We start from the raw sequence: 21,214 nt of genomic DNA, 5'->3' as shown, positions 1-21,214 counted from the left end.
GTTGGATGTGAAAATAAAAAATGTGATTTTTTTTTAACAAAAATGCTGGTGCTACCCCAATTTTTTTATTTTCACAAGGGGTAATAGGAGAAAAAGCCCCTCAACATTTGTAACCCCTTTTCTCCTGAGTATGGAAATACCCCATATTGCTTACTAACCTTCCAGTTCATCGAGTTTGTTACAGTATTTGCAGTCATCAAACAGCTGCAATGCCTTCTGCCTTATCAGCATGTAGTGTTTATATATCCTATGGTTCCCCATGGATACTCCCTGGGTAGGACACATCAGCCCTCTGCTCTTTGCCCTTTCTTGTCTTCTTTCCTTAGATTGTGGATGCTTTTTATTAGACTTTGGTCTGTAGCCTTATGACATGAGTCTCTAGCTGGATTTTATGGTTCCAATGCTTCTCCATGCTCTCAGTATTACTCCTTTCTTACTGTCTCTGGTCTTACTCATCTAGTCTTACTTTATATATCTCTCTTCATGGATATCTTCTTTCTCTCCTGAAGTGAAAGGGGAACTCCGGTGGAAACAAGTGGAAAACAAATATTTTCAACTGGTGCCAGAAAGTTAAACAGATTTGTAAATTAGGTGCAATGCAAAGAAGCAAGAAAGGAAAGGGCACACTAACGTGTTACTACACCTGTCTCGAGGGTACTGCAAGGTCTCAGTGGCCCTTAGTAGGTCTCCTGTGGGGTGCACATATGAAAGATATGAAGTATCAATAGGTACAATAACAAAGACACGTGTGTGCACTCACCGCTCAGCGGAGACAGCTCAGCATGGAAGTCCGGTTCAGGGAAGGCTAGATCACAGCATCGGTGCAGGTGGAAGGGCTTTGGAGGCTACGCCGGCTGTTTCACACGTGTATGCGTGCTTCTTCCGGCCTCAAAGTTTTACGTCATTGCGCCCAGTATTTATCTGAAACAAAGAGGAGCTTGGTAACCATGGTGAAAATAAACATACCAACGGGAGGTAAGGAAGGTCAAAAAGGTTCCGATATCACATGCAAGTGTAACGAGGAAAAGACAGGGGAACTACCGTATTTATCGGGGTATACCACGCACCGGCCTATAACACGCACCCTCATTTTACCAAGGATATTTGGGTAAAAAAAGTTTTTTTTACCCAAATATCCTTGGTAAAATGAGGGTGCGTGTGTGTGCATGCGTATACCCCGATACACTGTTTCTGACCCCGCAGAAGCCCCCAGGAAAGGCAGGGGGAGAGAGGCCGTCGCTGCCCGCTTCTCTCCCTCTGCCTTTCCTGGGGTCTAGAGCCCTGCTGCTGCCGCTTCTCTCCCGCTGGCTATCTGCGCCGCTGCCTGTTCTCTCCCCCTGACTAATGGGGCAGCGGCACCGATAGCCAGGGGGAGAGAAGGGGCAGCGGCACCCATTGCCCGCGCCGCTGCCCCGTTGCCTCCCCCATCCACGGTTGTATAATTACCTGTTGCCGGGGTCGGGTCCGCGCTGCTTAAGGCCTCCGGTGTGCGTCCCCTGCGTCGTTGCTATGCACTGCAGGGCGCGTCATTGCATCTCGCAGCGCATAGCAACGACGCAGGGGACACACACCGGAGGTCTGAAGCAGCGCGGACCCGACCCCGGCAACAGGTAATTATACGACCGGGGATGGGGGGGGCAGCGGCGCCGGTAATGGGTGCCGCCGCCCCTTCCCTCCCCCTGTCTGTCGGCACCTCTGCCACATTGCCGGTGCCGCTTCTCTACCCCAGGCTATCGGCACCGGCAATGGGGCAGCGGCACCGATAGCTAGGGGGAGAGAACGGGCAGCGGCACCGATAGCCAGGGGGAGAGAAGGGCCGGCAGCAGGGCTCTAGACCCCAGGACAGGCCGGGGCAGAGATGCCGGCAGCGACTGCAGGTCTCTGCACCTGCAAAGCCGCTGCAGTTCATTGATTTAAAGCGCCCGCTTTAAATCATTGAACTGCAGCGGCTTATCGGCGTATAACACGCAGGTAGACTTTAGGCAAAAAATTTTAGCCTAAAAAGTGCGTGTTATACGCCAATAAATACGGTAATTACAGTGTGTGAACACCTATGATTGAAAAAGATAAGAACAGAATGGAAACCAGAAAAATAATAAAAAATAGCTATAGCCAAGATAGAAAAAAGGTTCTGCAACCCAAAGCCCTCAAAAACAGACCTATATAGATAAGTGTAACAGAATACTGTTATGAATAAAATAAGCCTACGTGTATTACTAAATAAAACCTTAAGCATAGAGGAGAGAAGAAATTAGACCAAGAAAGGAGACCTGTCCAAAAGATCATTAAAGCCGGCAGGCCCCTGAGCCCCAGTTCTTAGTATCGTGCAGGCTTTCTATGGGGATTTGTCCAAAGTAGAAGCAAATCCCCATAGAAAGCCTCTCCTGCTCTGGACAGTTCCTGATATGGACAGAGGTGTCAGCAGAGAGCACTGTGGTCAGACTGGAAAGAACTTCACAAATTTCTCTCTAGTGTACAGCAGCTGATAAGTACTGGAAGGATTAAGATTTTTTAGTAGAAGTAATTTACAAATCTGTTTAACTTTCTGGCACCAGTTGATTTGGAAACATTTTTTTCCCACAAAGAGTTCCCCTTTAATGCTATACCTTCAGAAGATTACTTCTAAGGTTCCTGCTCAAAAGATCTCTCCTTGCTCAAAGATAACTCTGCTCATCGGGGGCTGGTTCCTTCTCCAGGCGTATTCAGTACACAGTATTTAGTCTTTTCCAAAGTACAGGTGTAGCCAGCTTCCCATCTTAATCCCTGAGTTCCAACTTTGAAGAAGTATTAATTGGTGCACAAAGTTACATGTAATCAAGAACTCAAATATATAATATGTATATTAATAATACTATTTGTTGAAAAAGATAAATTAAATTAATATAGTAACACATCCTAGTGAGCCACGGGGCCCTTGTGACTCACTACAGGTTACAACTGGAGGCAGGTTGTGAGTATTCCTGGTGGGTGATGGTCCCAAGTCCGACTTGCGGTTCGGCACTTCACTGGGATGTATAAAGCAGTTCTCGCAGACAGTATGCTGTGATAACTTTTTATTCACCGAACTATAGGTTATACATAGGTAATAGCAGTTACACAGATAGCTGGGTGCTCAGGACAATGCGTTTCGAGTGGGGATTTCTTTCTTTGTCATGTCGAGGGACCTGACGAAGAGAGGAATCCCTTCTCAACACGCGTTGTCCTGAGCACCCAGCTATCTAATTTCTATTACCTATGAATAATCTATACTTCGGTGAATAAAAGGTTATCAAAGCATACTGTCTGCGAGAACTATTTTCTACATCCTGGTTAAGCGCCGAACTGCAAGTCGGACTTGGGACCATCCCCCGCCAGGGATACCCACAACCTGCCTCCAGCTGCTATCCTGACCGCTGCCAACAGTACCGACAATCGCAGGCTCCCGGACCTTGCCGTAACCCACACAAAGCGATTCCCAATGTAGTGCCTGCAATTAGCACAACTGTCAAAGGTGAGCGGCTTTTTTTGCTATTCTTTGACACACTTCTACCCTGTAAAAAGGTAAACGGCACTATCGGGGCCCCATCTCTGTTTTTCTTTTCTCTACACTCTAATACAGGTCACAAAATATATACAAATTGATAGAAAAGATTAAAATGACCACCATATATTTTACAGTATCACCTCTTTGTTGTTTGCTGCCTATTAAAATCACGCTAGTTTGTTACTATAAAAATTTTCTTTTTAAATAAATAGTATATTTTAATACACATATTATATTCTTAATTGATTCAATGTAACTTTGAGGGCCAATTATTTCTTCATTAGCCTATTTTGTTGATGCCAAGGGTATAGGAATCTGTTTAGTCTGCTCAGTTTCCAATGTACGAAAGTAAGTTAGCCGCCCCCATCAATTCAGAGTTCAGATTTATAACTGGACTCCTGTTTTGGTGAGTTAACCTAATTTATTACACAAAGCTCAGTTACTGGCCTTTCTCTTGGTTTCTGGTGCACCGCAACGCAACACACTGGCCCTGATTTACTATTTTAAACCCGACTTGTTTTGTCGGGTTGTGCACCAGAATTTGTGTATGTGCCAGAATTTGCACCAAAAATATTTAAAAACTCGACTAACTCTCTTGAGCTCCCACAGCTCAGTGCAGGTGGAAAAAAAAGTAAAAGGTAGGGAAAAGGGCAAAATGTAGGTTAACATTAGTAAATATAGTGGGGAAATACTTGTAGGGAGTTAAAACCACAAAGAAAACTACACTCCACTGTTAGTAAATCAGGGCCCCTGTATGTTGGGGTACCGCACTCAAGATAACTATAGCTACACCTGTGTGTTCTAGCCCAGCTCCTACCTTCCAGTTTTTTTTTTACCTGGTCCTGGAGGATTGGTTGGTAATCCCCTTGGGCAATGCAACTGCTGTGGTGTACATTCTTCTTGATAGCTTTTGCAGTCAGCCTGCTAGGTCATCAACCTCCTGTTTTCTTCTCAGACAGAACTTCAGGTTCCAGTAAGTCCACTGTCTTTTTTTTGTTGGGCAGCATTTTCCTGGGGGCATGCTCACCTCATTGTTTTCAATCATCCATGACCAAATCAGTAATTTTGTCTTAGGCTACTTTCAACTGCTGTTGCTCCCCGTCAAGAATGGCCTTTAAAGTCTCTGTAAAGTCTCCTTTTTCCTGACTTTAATGGCTGTTCTCATAACAGGGAGCAACGGCAAAGAACGGGTCCCGACAGCTCCCATTTACTATTATGAGGGCTGCCAGGCGCCGTTATGAATAGTGGGGGAAAAAAACGTTACATGCTGTAATTTTTCTCCCATTTTTTTGCCCAGCTCTCCCAGTGCACGTCACACTGTTGTGCACTAAAGGCAGTGTGAAAGGGGTCTTAGGTGTATGGCTAGGCTTAGGAGATAAGTGTTTAACTTTAGCAGACAGATGTGCATGAATGAGACATTGGCCCTGATTTACTAAGAGTGGAGTGTTTATTCTGGAGTGATTTCAGGCTTATTTACTATTCTGTCACACATGTCGGTTATTTTTCTGTCGCACGTTTTTTTTGTGTCGCACTAGTCAATTGTGTCGCACAAACTCCGAGCTAAAGAAATTAGATGTGTGAGTCAAAATGGTTTATAATTGTTTGTTTGAAAATGTTTCCATGAATCAAAAGTATTCATGTGTTATAATTTTTCAGATATTACAACAATTATCCTTGTTTATCAGCTTGGGTGTTAAATTGATTTAAACCTAATATTGAAAATGTATTAAAAAGAAATAAAATATATATAATCAATAACTATCACAAAAACATTCAATATTTTATTCATAAAAGTGTTGAACTGTACAAAATGTTTTCAAGTTATAAAACAAGTTACTTGCACAAAAAACACAATGGTAAACAGTCCCTTGTTAGAAATCGCTCCATTTTTGGAATTTCACTCGGCCTCTTGGCTGTCGGTTATTGTGTGAGGCAAACTCACACTTTTTCTCGAGTAATTTTGGAAGTACTCCGAGTATTTTTTGTTTTTTGTCGGTAAAATGCCCATTTTTGCAGAAAACACGCCCATTTCCAAGTGAAAAAAAAACACTCCGAGTTGTTTCTAAAGTGTCGGTTGTGCGGTGTAAAATTTGGTCGCATAAATAGTTGCACAGACGTTGCGACAATAATTTAGGCACTATAACCGAGAAAAAGAGTCGGTTGGACTTTAGTAAATGAGGACCATTGTGCGCTATATTTTGCAAGACAGTCTAAAAATATGGCAAGCTCATCAAACTGCATACATCTGTTAATTTTTAGACTGTGTAGTATTACAAATAATGACTATATTTGGTCTACTGCCTACAGTTTAGAAAATCTATGTAATTTTCACTGACTTTTGGAGAACATTACATTGGGCCTCATTTACTAAGGCTTTTCCTAGTAGATTTTGTAGGGTCGTTTTTGTGTCGTATGTGTCATGTGCCAGAATTTCCGACAAAATATCAAAAAACCCTATTAATTCTCCATTTTTCTCAGAAAACCCTACAAAGGGGTGTGTTTATGAGGGAAAAGGGGTGTGTCTCCAAAAAAATCCTACATTTTCAAAAGAACCTTCAAATTAACAATTGTTTCCACATAAAATGTGGTGGATTTGAGCTCTGGAAAATCCGACAGCTCAGAGCATGTGCAAAGAGAGCAAAATGTAGGGAAATTCGCCAAATTTAACCTGTTGGGGACGGAGGGCGTACCTATATGCCGTGGCCCTGCGTCATAGCGGGTCGGACCCGTGGCTAATAGAGCGCGGCACTGATCGTGGTGCCGAGCGCTATTAACCCTTTAGATGTGGCTTTCAAAGTTGAACGCCACATCTAAAGTGGAAGTCAGATGTTGCAGTTTAGCTCAGGGGGCTGTTCGGTATCACCACAGTGAAATTGCGGTATCCCGAACAGCTGTAGGACAGCAATATTGTCCCTTACCTTGGCTTCTGTTGTCCGATTGCCGAATGACTGCTCAGTGCCTGAAATCCAGGCATGAGCAGTCAAGCGGCAGAATCATTGATCACTGGTTTCCTATGAGAAACCATTGATCAATGTAAAAGACCAGTGTGTGCAGTGTTATAGACCCCTATACGAGCTATAACATTGAATAAAAAAAGTTAATAAAGATAATTTAACCCCTTCCCTAATAGAAGTTTGAAGGCCCCCCCCCTTTTCCCATGTAAAGAAAAAACTGTTTAAATAAAAATAAACGTGATATCGCTGCGTGCGGAAATGTCAGACTTATAAAAATATATTAATTAAACTGCACGGTCAATGGCGTACTTGCAAAAAAAGCATATTTTTGGTCACTTTTTATACATAAACAAATGAATAAAAAGCGATCAAAAAGTCTGATCTATACAAAAATGGTACCGCTAAAAACTTCAGATCATGTCCCAAGAAATGAGCACTCATATTGCCCCATATGTGGAAAAATATGTTATAGGGGTCAGAAGATGACAATTTTAAACGTATACATTTTCCTGCATGTAGTTAGGATTTTTTCCAGAAGTACGACAAAATCAAACCTATATAAGTAGGGTATCACTTTAATCATATGGACCTACAGAATAAAGATAAGGGCCCTCATTTACTATTGCAAACCCGACATGTTTTGTCGGGTTGTGCGCCAGATTCTGTCGCATTGTGCCAGAAATTCTGCCTGCGCCAGATTATGCACCAGAATTAGCGCCAGAATTGAAAAAACCCCGACTAATTCTCCATTTTGCTAACACGAAAAAGGGGCATGACCACCAGGAAAAGGGGACGTGGTCTCCGAAAAGGGGCGTGTTTCCGACAAGTTCACAAAAACCCAACATACTAAGGTTTCCACATAAAATGTGGTGGATTTGAGCTGAGGAAAACCAGACAGATCAGAGCATGTGTAAAAAAAATAAATAAATAAAAAAAAAGCAAAGTGTAGGAAAAGTGGAAAATGTAGGGAAACCTTAGTAAATACCATGGAAAATTAATTGTAGGGAATTAAAACCCACAAAGAAACCTACACTGCACTCTTAGTAAATGAGGGCCAAGGTGTTTTTTACCAAAAAATGTACTGGGTAGAAACAGAAGCCTCCAAAAGCCGCCTCCTTGAATTTTGTGGTACAATTATATTTTTTTCAGTTTCACCTTAGATTTTTGGGTAAAATGACTGATGTCATTACAAAGTAGAATTGGTGGCGCAAAAAATAAGCCATCATATGGATTTTTAGGTGCAAAATTGAAAGGGTTATGATTTTTGAAAGATAAGGAAAAAACGAAAGTGCAAAAACGGAAAAACCCTCCATCCCCAAGGGGTTAAGATACAATAGTAAATACTGTGGAAAAATACCTGTCGGAAAAAAAAAGTCCACAAAGAAAACTACACTTCATTCTAAGTAAATGAGGCCCATTGTCAAGTTGTTAAGATGGTATTATTAAGATAATATTATTCAGAATTTATCAATTAACTTTTAAGATTAAAATTCATTTTCAAACAATAATTTAAATAACTCTCAACCCAAGCTCATAAATGGTTCACTAACATTCTACTGTTAATTTCCCATAGATATTGATGAGTGTAGCATAAACAAAGGTGGATGCAAATTTGGTTGTACCAATTTTCCAGGAGTATTTGAATGTACTTGTCCAGCTGTTTTTAAACTACATTTGAACCGTAAAGACTGTATAGGTAAGTGACAAGTATAACAAAAAAAATAATATTTTACAAAACATTGCAATATAGCATATAGATTATTCAAATACATGATGATTCTGTGGAGTTGATATATCTTTCCAATTTAGAGTTGAAGAAATGTGCAAGACCTGGACCACCATCTCGTGCTTCATTAGTTTGCAGTCGCAATGGAAAGAGAGATACCTGTTCTCTTACATGCAGCTCAAAGAATTTGCTTCAGCCAGGTAATTAGGACCCTTCATGTATGTTCAGATATCAGAAAATAATCAGATGTATATTTCCATGGCAGAAATGAAAGGACAATTCTCAGAATTTTGCTAGAGATATGCAGTTTTCACTGCCACAGATCTGTTTGAGGAATAGCCGTATTGTCTTCAATAAGACTAATCCTCAAGGTTTTAATACAGAAGCTGTGGGTCAAAAGTAACATGTCACTTAAGGAGAACCTTTGTTGAACCCAAACAAATTTAGATTTGATTTTGATTTTCTTGATACGGTCTCCTGTTCCCGAGATATGAGGGTTAATAATTTTAGAGAGTTATAAGATGGGCATGAACTTAAAGGGCTTATCCAACATAAGGTGACTTTAGTAATTAAAGCTGTCATTAGTAAGAAAAAAAAATGCTTAAAGAGTAGCTCCCACCATCTGTATATTTTTTTTCCTGTCCCTACAGATTGCTAAACTATCCCTAACCCCCTCCCTGCCTTAAAATTTTTTTTTGCTACCTTATAAATGGCTCATCTTCTGCTTTTCTCCCTAGCTCTCCCGGAAGCCGACTTCCCTAGCAGGGGCGACGTCACTGACGCCTGCTGGGCGAAGACTTCCGCCCTCACTTCATCTATGCTGCGCTCCTATTGGGAGAGCGCACAGATGAGAAGCGAATCGCACGGCAGGCTGCTCCGGGGTCTCCTCCTCCCTGTTTAGCAGTGTGGTGTTATTCAGGGAGAAGGAGTATCGCTTACGTGCCATGCTCACCACCGAGACCCGGTGTGAGGTGGAATTTCGCGCCCCTGTGAATTCTCGCGTCCGCTCCTCCCCCAGCTCTCAGAAGTTTCCGAAGCTAGAGCTGGGGGAGTGCAGAGCAAGGGGAGAGAGGAGGTACACGCCCCCTCCTTCCTCTCCCCAAGCTCAGGACGAAGATCTCCACAGGGAGAAGTACACGCCCCCTCCCTCCTCTCCCCAAGCTGAGGACGAAGATCTCTATGGGGAGAAGTACACACCCCCTCCTTCCTGTCCCCGAACTGAGGACGAAGATCTCCATGGAAAGCCAGAGCAGGGGGAGGGAGGAAGTCAGAGCACTGTTCCTCATGTCCCTTGCCTGAGCTCTGACTGTGTTTACTGAACACGTGCTGGGGATTTATACACTGCAGGGACGGGGAATAAATCTCTGCCTGGGGATGATTTCTATGTGAGGAGGAAGGGGGGGTCCCTGTTAGGTATGTGTGTGTGTATGCTGAGAGTTGTAGTCCCTCTCAGGTGTGTGTGTATGCTGGGAGTTGTAGTCCCTGTCAGGTGTGTGTGTGTGAATGCGGGGAGTTGTAGTCCCTGTTAGGAATGTGTGTATGCTGGGAGTTGTAGTCCCTGTTAGGTGTGTGTATGCCGGGAGTTGTAGTCCCTGTTAGGAGTGTGTATGCTGGGAGTTGTAGTCCCTGTTAGGTGTGTGTGTGTGTGTATGCTCGGAGATGTAGTCCCTGTTAGGTGTGTGTGTGTATGCTGGGAGTTGTAGTCCCTGTTAGGTTTGTATGTGTGTGTGTGTATGCTGGGAGTTGTAGTCCCTGTTAGGTGTATGTGTATGCTGGAAGTTGTAGTCCCTGTTAGGTCTGTGTGTGTGTGTGTGTGTGTATGCTGGGAGCTGTAGTCCCTGTTAGGTCTGTGTGTATGCTGGGAGTTGTAGTCCCTGTTAGGTCTGTGTGTATGCTTGGAGTTGTAGTCCCTGTTAGGTCTGTGTGTATGCTGGGAGTTGTAGTCCCTGTTAGGTGTGTGTGTGTGTATGTGTATGCTGAGAGATGTAGTCCCTGTCAGGTGTGTGTGTGCTGGGAGTTGTAGTCCCTGCCATTTGTGTGTGTGTGCTGGGAGTTGTAGTCTCTGTTAGGTGTGTGTATGCTGGGAGTTGTAGTCCCTGTTAGGTGTGTGTATGCTGGGAGTTGTAGTCCCTGTTAGGTGTGTGTATGCTGGGAGATGTAGTCCCTGTTAGGTGTGTGTGTGTGTGTGTGTGTGCTGGGAGTTGTAGTCCCTGTTATGTGTGTGTATGCCAGTGGGAAACTGGTGTATGCCCTGTAGAGGTGTGGTGAACTACAACTCCCAGGAGACTACATAGGCAGCATGCTGGTATTATACCACAGACTGAAGACTCTTGAATGACACATGCTGGGAGTTGTAGTCCCTTTTGTGTGTGTATGCCAGTGTATCCCAACCAGAGTTATATTAGTGTGCTGTGTATAACCCTGTATATATATATATATATATATATATATATATATGTATGTATATATATATATATATATATATATACAGGGTTATACACAGCACACTAATATATATATATATATATATATATATATATATATAATTAGTGTGCTGTGTATAACCCTGTATATATATATATATTAGTGTTATGTGTAGAACGCTGTATCTAAGTGTGCTGTGTATAACGTTGTGTATATATAAATATTAGTGTGCTGTATATAACGCAGGTTTCCTCAAGCTGCAAGGGGGGGGGGACGAACTGCACGGGCTGGTTTATGCTTTTTCATGGGGTGTTCATTAGCCCCTTAAAGAGGACATAGAAATGAATAGAGTTTGTACAGGACATGAACATCACTGTATGAACCCTGTGCATTTATATGTCAGCGCTCATACAGGGAAGCAGAGATGCACGGGGATCATACAAGGGAGCAAAGATGCACGGGGTTCATACAGGGAAGCAGAGATGCACGGGGTTCATACAGGGAAGCAGAGATGCACGGGGTCCATACAGGGGAGCAGAGATGCACGGGGTCCATACAGGGAAGCAGAGATGCACAGGGATCATACAGGGGAGCAGAGATGCACGGGGTTCATCCAGGGAAGCAGAGATGCACGGAGTTCATCCAGGGAAGCAGAGATGCACAGGGATCATACAAGGGAGCAAAGATGCACGGGGTTCATACAGGGAAGCAGAGATGCACGGGGTCCATACAGGGGAGCAGAGATGCACGGGGTCCATACAGGGAAGCAGAGATGCACGGGATCCATACAGGGGAGCAGAGATGCACGGGGTTCATACAGGGAAGCAGAGATGCACTGAGTTCATCCAGGGAAGCAGAGATGCACGGGGTTCATACAGGGAAGCATAGATGCACGGGGTCCATACAGGGAAGCAGATATGCACGGGGTTTGTACAGAGGTCTTCATGTCAGCGTTCATTGCACAACAGCTTTGAGAGAAAATCATGTCAGGTGGGACGTACAGGAGAAATAACACAGTAGCATGTACATCTTTATCCAGGGGAAATTGAGAAGAATGGGAAAACGGATTTTGGTGGCGGCCGCCAATTGAAATCTACACTTGCAGAATTCTGCAAGTGGAGTTTTAGATTAAATCATTAACCTATCTAGGACCAAGGGCGTACCTGTACACCCTCAGGGTTTCCGGTCACCTCCGGTAACCGGACGGTGAACGGAACAGGATGCCTGCTGAAATCGTTCAGCATGCATTCTGTGCCTGTGGGGCTCCTGAGGCCCCCCCATGTTGGTCAATTAAGACCGGAGATTTGTGATGATTCCAGGTCATATGGGTCTCCGGTGACCCGGTAAATAAGGTTGGTCGGGGCTGTCAAAGACAGCTTCGATCACCCTGAAGTGATAGAAGTGAAGTGACAAGGGTGCCCACCCCTGTTATTGGCCGGTCAGAAGCGATGGACCAATAGCAGATCGGGGAGGTGGCGCGAGGGTTAAAATTCAGTTCCTCCGCTATATTCACCTACAGTAGTCCAGGCAGAGTGGGGGAACTGTGATGTGAGCAGCTGTGGAGGTCCCTTACCAATTGCGGGCGGTGATCCTCCTCTAAGTGTGGCGGGCAGCGATCGCGCTGTTGACGGGAGCCAGGAGGTGAGGTACTTGTCTAGCAACATCTGGAGGGCCACAGTTTGGAGATCACTGTGCAGTGGTCTCTAAATTGTAGCCATACAGATCTTGCATAGCTACAACTCCCAGCATGCACGAAAAGGAAATGGCTGTCTGGGCATGCTGAGAGTTGTATTTGTGTACCTCCAGCTGTTGCATATCTACAACTCCCAGCATGCCCTTCGGTTATCAGTGCATGCTGGGAGTTGTAGTATTGCCACAGCTGGAGGCACACTGGTGAGGAAGCACCCAGTTAGGTAACAGAACCAAACTCAGTGCTTCCCCACCAGTGAGCCTCCAGCTGTTTCAAAACTACAACTCCCAGCATGTATGGTCTGTCAGTGCATGCTGTGAGTTGTAGTTATGCAACATCTGGATGGCCACAATTTAGAGACCACTGCACAGTGATCTCCAAACTGTGGCCCTCCAGATGTTGCTAGGCTCTCGTCAACAGCACGATCGCCGCCTGCCACACCTAGAGGAGGATTGCTGCCCGCAGATGGTAAGGGACCTCCACCGCTGCTCACATCACAGTTCCCCTGATTTCAGCAGGCATCCCGTTCCGTTCACAGCCCGGTTACCGGTGGTGACCGGAAACCCTTGAGGGCGTACAAGTACGCCCTTGGTCCTAGACAGGTTAATGATTTAATCTAAAACTCCACTTGCAGAATTCTGCAAGTGTAGATTTCAATTGGCGGCCGCTGCCAAAATCCGTTTTCCCCTCCTTCTCATTTTCCCCTGGATGAAGCTGTACATGCTACTGTGTTATTTCTCCTGTACGTCCCTCCTGACATGATTTTCTCTCAAAGCTGTTGTGCAATGAACGCTGACATGAAGACCTCTGTACAAACCCCGTGCATATCTGCTTCCCTGTATGGACTCCGTGCATCTCTGCTTCCCTGTATGAACCCCGTGCATCTCTGCTTCCCTGTATGAACCCCGTGCATTTCTGCTCCCTGTATGAACCTTGTGCATCTCTGCTTCCCTGTATGAACCCCATGCATTTCTACATCCCTGTTTGAACCCCGTGCATCTCTGCTTCCCTATTAGAACCCCGTGCATTTCTGCTCCCTGTATGAACCCCGTGTATCTCCGCTTCCTTGCATGAACCCCGTGCACCTCTGCTTCCCTGTATGAATCCCATACATCTCTGCTCCCTGTATGAACCCCGTGCATTTCTGCTCCCTGTATGAACCCCGTGCATTTCTGCTCCCTGTATGAACCCCCGTGTATCTCTGCTTCCCTGCATGAACCCAGTGCATCTCTGCTTCCCTGTATGAATCCAATGCATCTCTGCTCCTCTGTATGAACCCAGTGCATTTCTGCTCCCCTGTATGATCCCCGTGCATCTCTGCTCCCTTGTATCAACCTTGTGCATTTCTACAAGCCTGTGTGAACGCTGACATATAAATGCACAGGGTTCATACAGTGATGTTCATGTTCTGTACAAACCCCATTCTTTTCTATGTCCTCTTTAAGGGGCTAATGAACACCCTATGAAAAAGCAGAAACCAGCCTGTGCAGTTCGCCCCCCCCCCCCTTGCAGCTTGAGGAATCCTGCGTTATGCACAGCACACTAATGTATGTGTGTGTGTGTATATATATAATATACAGGATTATACACATCACACTAATATATATATACAGCGTTATAGTAAGCACACTAATATAACTCAGCCCTGATTGGGATACACTGGCATACACACACAAAAGGGACTACAACTCCCAGCATGTGTCATTCAGGAGTCTTCAGTCTGTGGTATAACACCGGCATGCTGCCTCTGTAGTCTCCTGTGAGTTGTAGTTCACCACATACACCAGTGTTTCCCAACACTAGCATACCCACACCTAACAGGGACTACAACTCCCAGCATACACACACCTAACAGGGACTACATCTCCCAGCATACACATACACACACCTAACGGGGACTACAACTCCCAGCATACACACACACACCTAACAGGGACTACAACTCCCAGCATACACACACACCTAACAGGGACTACAACTCCCATCACACACACACCTAACAGGGACTACAACTCCCAGCATACACACACCCAACAGGGACTACAACTCCCAGCATACACATACCTATCAGGGACTACAACTCCCAGCATGCACACACCTAACACGTGATACAACTCCCAGCATACACACACACCTAACAGGGACTACAACTCCCAGCACACACATAGACCTAACAGGGATTACAACTCCCAGCATACACACAGACCTAACAGGGACTACAACTCCCAGCATACACACAGACCTAACAGGGACTACAATTCCCAGCATACACACACACCTAACAGGGACTACAATTCCCAGCACACACACACACACCTAACAGGGACTACAACTCCCAGCACACACACACCTAACAGGGACTACAACTCCCAGCATACACACACCTAACAGGGACTACAACTCCCAGCATACACACACACCTAACAGGGACTACAACTCCCACCATACACACACCCAACATGGACTACAACTTTCAGCATACACACATACCTAACAGGGACTACAACTCCCAGCACACGCACAGACCTAACAGGGACTACAACTCCCAGCACACGCACAGACCTAACAGGGACTACAACTACCAGCACATGCACAGACCTAACAGGGACTACAACTACCAGCACACGCACACACCTAACAGGGACTACAACTCCCAGCATACACACACCTAACAGGGACTACAACTTCCAGCATACACACACCTAACAGGGACTACAACTTCCAGCATACACACACCTAACAGGGACTACAACTTCCAGCATACACATACCCAACAGGGACTACAAATCCCAGCATACACACACCTAACAGGGACTACAACTCCGAGCACACACACAGACCTAACAGGGACTACAACTACCAGCACACACAGACCTAGCAGGGACTACAACTCCCAGCACACACACACCTAACAGGGACTACAACTCCCAGCATACACACACACGCACACACACACCTAACAGGGACTACAACTCCCAGCATACACACACACCTAACAGGGACTACATCTCCCAGCATACACATACACACACACCTAACGGGGACTACAACTCCCAGCATACACACACACCCACCTAACAGGGACTACAACTCCCAGCATACACACACACCTAACATGGACTACAACTCCCATCATACACACACACCTAACAGGGACTACAACTCCCAGCACACATACAGACCTAACAGGGACTACAACTCCCAGCACACACATAGACCTAACAGGGATTACAACTCCCAGCATACACACAGACCTAACAGGGACTACAATTCCCAGCATACACACACACCTAACAGGGACTACAACTCCCAGCACACACACACACCTAACAGGGACTACAACTCCCAGCACACACACACACCTAACAGGGACTACAACTCCCAGCATACACACACACACCTAACAGGGACTACAACTCCCAGCCTACACACACCTAACAGGGACTACAACTCCCAGCATACACACACCTAACAGGGACTACAACTCCCAGCATACACACACGTAACAGGGACTACAACTCCCAGCATACACACGCACCTAACAGGCACTACAACTCCCAGCATACACACAGACCTAACAGGGACTACAACTACCAGCACACACATACCCAACAGGGACTACAAATCCCAGCACACACATACCCAACAGGGACTACAAATCCCAGCATACACACACCTAACAGGGACTACAACTCCCAGCATACACACACCTAACAGGGACTACAACTCCCAGCATACACACACCTAACAGGGACTTCAACTCCCATCATACACACACCTAACAGGGACTACAACTTCCAGCATACACATATCCAACAGGGACTACAAATCCCAGCATACACACACCTAACAGGGACTACAACTCCCAGCACACACACACCTAACAGGGACTACAACTCCCAGCACACACACAGACCTAACAGGGACTACAACTACCAGCACACACAGACCTAGCAGGAACTACAACTACCAGCACACACACACACACCACACACACACCTAACAGGGACTACAACTCCCAGCATACACACACACCTAACAGGGACTACAACTCCCAGCATACACACGCACACACCTAACAACATGGACTACAACTCCCAGCATACACACACCTAACAGGGACTACATCTCCCAGCATACGCACACACACCTAACATGTCTACATCTCCCAGCATACACACACACCTAACAAGGACTAAAACTCCCAGCACACACACACAGACCTAACAGGGACTACAACTCCCAGCATACACACAGAACTGACTGGGACTACAACTCTGAGCATACACATACACACCTAACAGGGACTACAACTCCCAGCATACACATACCTAACAGGGACTACAACTCCCAGCACACACACAGACCTAACAGGGACTACAACTACCAGCACACACAGACCTAGCAGGGACTACAACTCCCAGCACACACACACCTAACAGGGACTACAACTCCCAGCATACACACACACACACACACCTAACAGGGACTACAACTCCCAGCATACACACGCACACACACCCAACAACATGGACTACAACTCCCAGCATACACACACACGCACACACACACACCTAACAGGGACTACAACTCCCAGCACACACACCTAACAGGGACTACAACTCCCAGCACACACACACACCTAACAGGGACTACAACTCCCAGCACACACACACACACCTAACAGGGACTACAACTCCCAGCGTACACACACACACACACCTAACAGGGACTACAACTCCCAGCATACACACACCTAACAGGGACTACAACTCCCAGCATACACATACCTAACAGGGACTACAACTCCCAGCATACACACGCACCTAACAGGGACTACAACTCCCAGCATACACACAGACCTAACAGGGACTACAACTCCCCGCACACACACACACCTAACAGGGACTACAACTCCCAGCACACACACACACCTAACAGGGACTACAACTCCCAGCACACACACACCTAACAACATGGACTACAACTCCCAGCGTACACACACACACACACACCTAACAGGGACTACAACTCCCAGCATACACACACCTAACAGGGACTACAACTCCCAGCATACACATACCTAACAGGGACTACAACTCCCAGCATACACACGCACCTAACAGGGACTACAACTACCAGCACACACACAGACCTAACAGGGACTACAACTACCAGCACACGCACAGACCTAACAGGGACTACAACTCCCAGCACACGCACAGACCTAACAGGGACTACAACTCCCAGCACACACACAGACCTAACAGGGACTACAACTCCCATCATACACATGCCTAACAGGGACTACAACTCCCATCATACACGCGCCTAACAGGGACTACAACTCCCAGCATACACATACCCAACAGGGACTACAACTCCCAGCACACACACAGACCTAACAGGGACTACAACTACCAGCACACACAGACCTAGCAGGTACTACAACTCCCAGCATACACACACCTAACAGGGACTACAACTCCCAGCATACACACGCACACACACCTAACAACATGGACTACAACTCCCAGCATACACACACGCACACACATCTAACAGGGACTACAACTCCCAGCATACACACACCTAACAGGGACTACATCTCCCAGCATACACACCTAACATGTCTACATCTCCCAGCACACACACAGACCTAACAGGGACTACAACTCCCAGCATACACACAGACCTAACAGGGACTACAACTCCCAGCATACACACAGACCTGACTGGGACTACAACTCTGAGCATACACATACATACCTAACAGGGACTACAACTCCCAGTATACACACACACACACCTAACAGGGACTACATCTCCCAGCATACACCCACACACCTAACAGGGACTACAACTCCCAGCACACACAGACCTAACAGGGACTACAACTTCCAGCATACACACAGACCTAACAGGGACTACAACTCCCAGCATACACACACCTAACAGGGACTACAACTCCCAGCACACACACAGCCCTAACAGGGACTACATCTCCCAGCATACACACACAACTAACAGGGACTACAACTCCCAGCATACGCACACCTAACAGGGACTACAACTCCCAGCATACACACACCTAACAGGGACTACAACTCCCACCACACACACAGACCTAACAGGGACTATAACTCCCAGCATACACACACCTAACAGGGACTACAAGTCCCAGCATACACACACACACACCTAACAGGGACTACAACTCCGAGCATACACACACCTAACAGAGACTACAACTCCCAGCATACACACACCTAACAGGGACTACAACTCCCAGCATACACACACGCCTAACAGGGACTACAACTCCCAGCACACACACACGCCTGAGAGGGACTACAACTCTCAGCATACACACACACACACACCTAACAGGGACCCCCCCTTCCTCCTCACATAGAAATCATCCCCAAGCAGAGATTTATTCCCAGTCCCTGCAGTGTATAAATCCCCAGCACGTGTACAGTAAACAGAGTCAGAGCTCAGGCAGGGGACATGAGGAACAGTGCTCTGGCTTCCTCCCTCCCCCTGCTCTGGCTTTCCGTGGAGATCTTCGTCCTCAACTCGGGGAGAGGAGGGAGGGGGCGTGTACTTCTCCCCGTGGAGATCTTCGTCCTCAGCTCGGGGAGAAGAGGGAGGGGGCGTATACTTCTCCCCGTGGAAATCTTCGTCCTAAGCTCGGGGAGAGGAGGGAGGGGGCGTGTACTTCTCCCCGTGGAGATCTTCGTCCTAAGCTTGGGGATAGGAGGGAGGGGGCGTGTACTTCTCCTCGTGGAGATCTTTGTCCTCAGCTCGGGGAGAGGAGGGAGGGGGCGTGTACTTCTCCCTGTGGAGATCTTCGTCCTCAGCTCGGGGAGAGGAGGGAGGGGGCGTGTACTTCTCCCCGTGGAGATCTTTGTCCTCAGCTCGGGGAGAAGAGGGAGGGGGCGTGTCCTTCTCCCCGTGGAGATCTTCGTCCTAAGCTTGGGGAGCGGAGGGAGGGGGCGTGTACTTCTTCTCGTGGAGATCTTCGTCCTCAGCTCGGGGAGAGGAGGGAGGGGGCGTGTACTTCTCCCTGTGGAGATCTTCATCCTCAGCTCGGGGAGAGGAGGGATGGGGCGTGTACTTCTCCCCCTGGAGATCTACGTCCTCAGCTCGGGGAGAGGAAGGAGGGGGCATGTACCTTCTCTCTCCCCTTGCTCTGCCCTCCCCCAGCTCTAGCTTCGGAAAGCTGGGGGAGGAGCAGACGCAGGTATTCAGGGGGCGCGGGACCGAAATAAAGTACAGATAAGTGAAATAAGATCTCACTTACCCGTACAGGACATGTATAGTCCTGGAGCATCAGCGCAGCACTGAGATTCAGTGCCACGCTGCCTCCAGACTGTACATGCCGGGGGCTTGGAAGCCAATGAGGCAGCTGCGAGGCAAGGCAGCCAATGAGCGCAGCCCCGGCGTTCACATCGCTCGCTGCCAGGCCTGCATCAGTCCGAAATGCCAGGCCTGCATCAGTCCGATTGCCAGGCATGCATCAGTCCGAATTCAGGCGTGACATCACGCCAGGCTGCAGCCGGCCACTAGGGGGGAGACCCCAAGTGCCTGTTTTCAAATGTAAATTACACCATTTTAATAAAAAAAAAAATATAATGACACTATATTAGAGATATGTTGTAGTACATATGTACTACAACATATAAAAAAAAAAGAAGTTGGTGACAGTGCCCATTTAAGTCATTGTAGTAATGTGCCCTAAGACCTGTATGCATAATATGTACAGTGCCTTGCAAAAGTATTTACCCCCCTTGACTTTTTCCGTATTTTAGTGCCTCACAACCTGGAATTAGCATGGATTGTTTGAGGATTTTAATCATTTAACCCTTAAGGACCCAGCCAATTTTCACCTTAAGGACCCGGCCATTTTTTGCACATGTGACCACTGTCACTTTAAGCATTAATAACTCTGGGATGCTTTTACTTTTCATTCTGATTCCGAGATTTTTTTTTTCTTGACATATTCTACTTTTTTAGTGGTAAAATTTTGTCTATACTTGCATATACCCATAAATGATCCCGTTATAAAAACTGCACCCCTCAAAGTGTTCTAAACGACATTTAGAAAGTGTGTTAACCCTTTAGATGTTTCACCGGAATAGCAGCAAAGTGAAGGAGAAATCTTGTGGACCCAGTTTTTTTATTTTTACAAGGGTTAAAAGGAGAGAATTCACCCTAAAACTTGTAACCCAATTTCTCTCGAGTAAGGAAATATCTGTCAAGTGCTCTGTGGGTGCACTAGAGGGCTCAGAAGGGAAAGGAGCGACAATGGGATTTTGGAGAGTGAGTTTTTCTGAAATGGTTTTTGGGGGCATCTCACATTCATGACATGCTATTTTGGAAACTAAACCCCTCAGGGAACGTAACAAAGGGTCTAGTGAGCCTTAACACCCCACAGTCGTTTGACGACTTTTCGTTAAAGTTGGATGTGTAAATGAATTTTTTTTTTCTTCACAAAAATACTGGTTTTTCCTCAAATTTTTAATTTTTACAAGGGGTAATAGGAGAATTCCACTTACAATTTGTAACCCCTTTTCTTCTGAGTATGGAAATGTGTGGATGTGTGGACATCAAGTGCTCTGCTGGCACACTACAATGCTCAGAAGGGAAGGAGCGCCATTGATCTTTTGGAGAGAAAATTTGGTTGGACTAGAAGTCGGGGGCCTTGTGCGTTTACAAAGCTCCCAGTGGTGCCAAAACAGTGGACCCCCCCCAACACACGTGACCCCATTTTGGAAACTACACACATCACAGAATTTAATAAGGGGTGGAGTGAGCATTTACACCCCACTGGCGTTTGACATTTTTCATTCATTTTCACAGACCACCGTTCCAAAAATCTGTCAGACACCTGT

The 21,214-nt window shown here is 46.2% G+C and overlaps 1 protein-coding gene across 1 annotated transcript in view; it reads left to right on the top strand.

Moving 5' to 3' along the window:
* Positions 1-21,214, top strand: part of SCUBE3 (signal peptide, CUB domain and EGF like domain containing 3) — a 1,482,089-nt gene that overhangs the window by 842,520 nt on the left and 618,355 nt on the right. Inside the window, exons 14-15 of the mRNA XM_056557668.1 lie at positions 8,051-8,173; positions 8,287-8,403. Coding sequence (XP_056413643.1) covers positions 8,051-8,173; positions 8,287-8,403 — 240 coding nt within the window. The remainder of the gene's footprint in view (positions 1-8,050; positions 8,174-8,286; positions 8,404-21,214) is intronic.

Source organism: Hyla sarda, chromosome 2 (genome assembly GCF_029499605.1).
Source record: "Hyla sarda isolate aHylSar1 chromosome 2, aHylSar1.hap1, whole genome shotgun sequence".
NCBI classification, from domain to species: domain Eukaryota; kingdom Metazoa; phylum Chordata; class Amphibia; order Anura; family Hylidae; genus Hyla; species Hyla sarda.
Note: the sequence above shows the minus strand (reverse complement) of the source record. Positions and strands in the feature narration are given on the sequence as shown.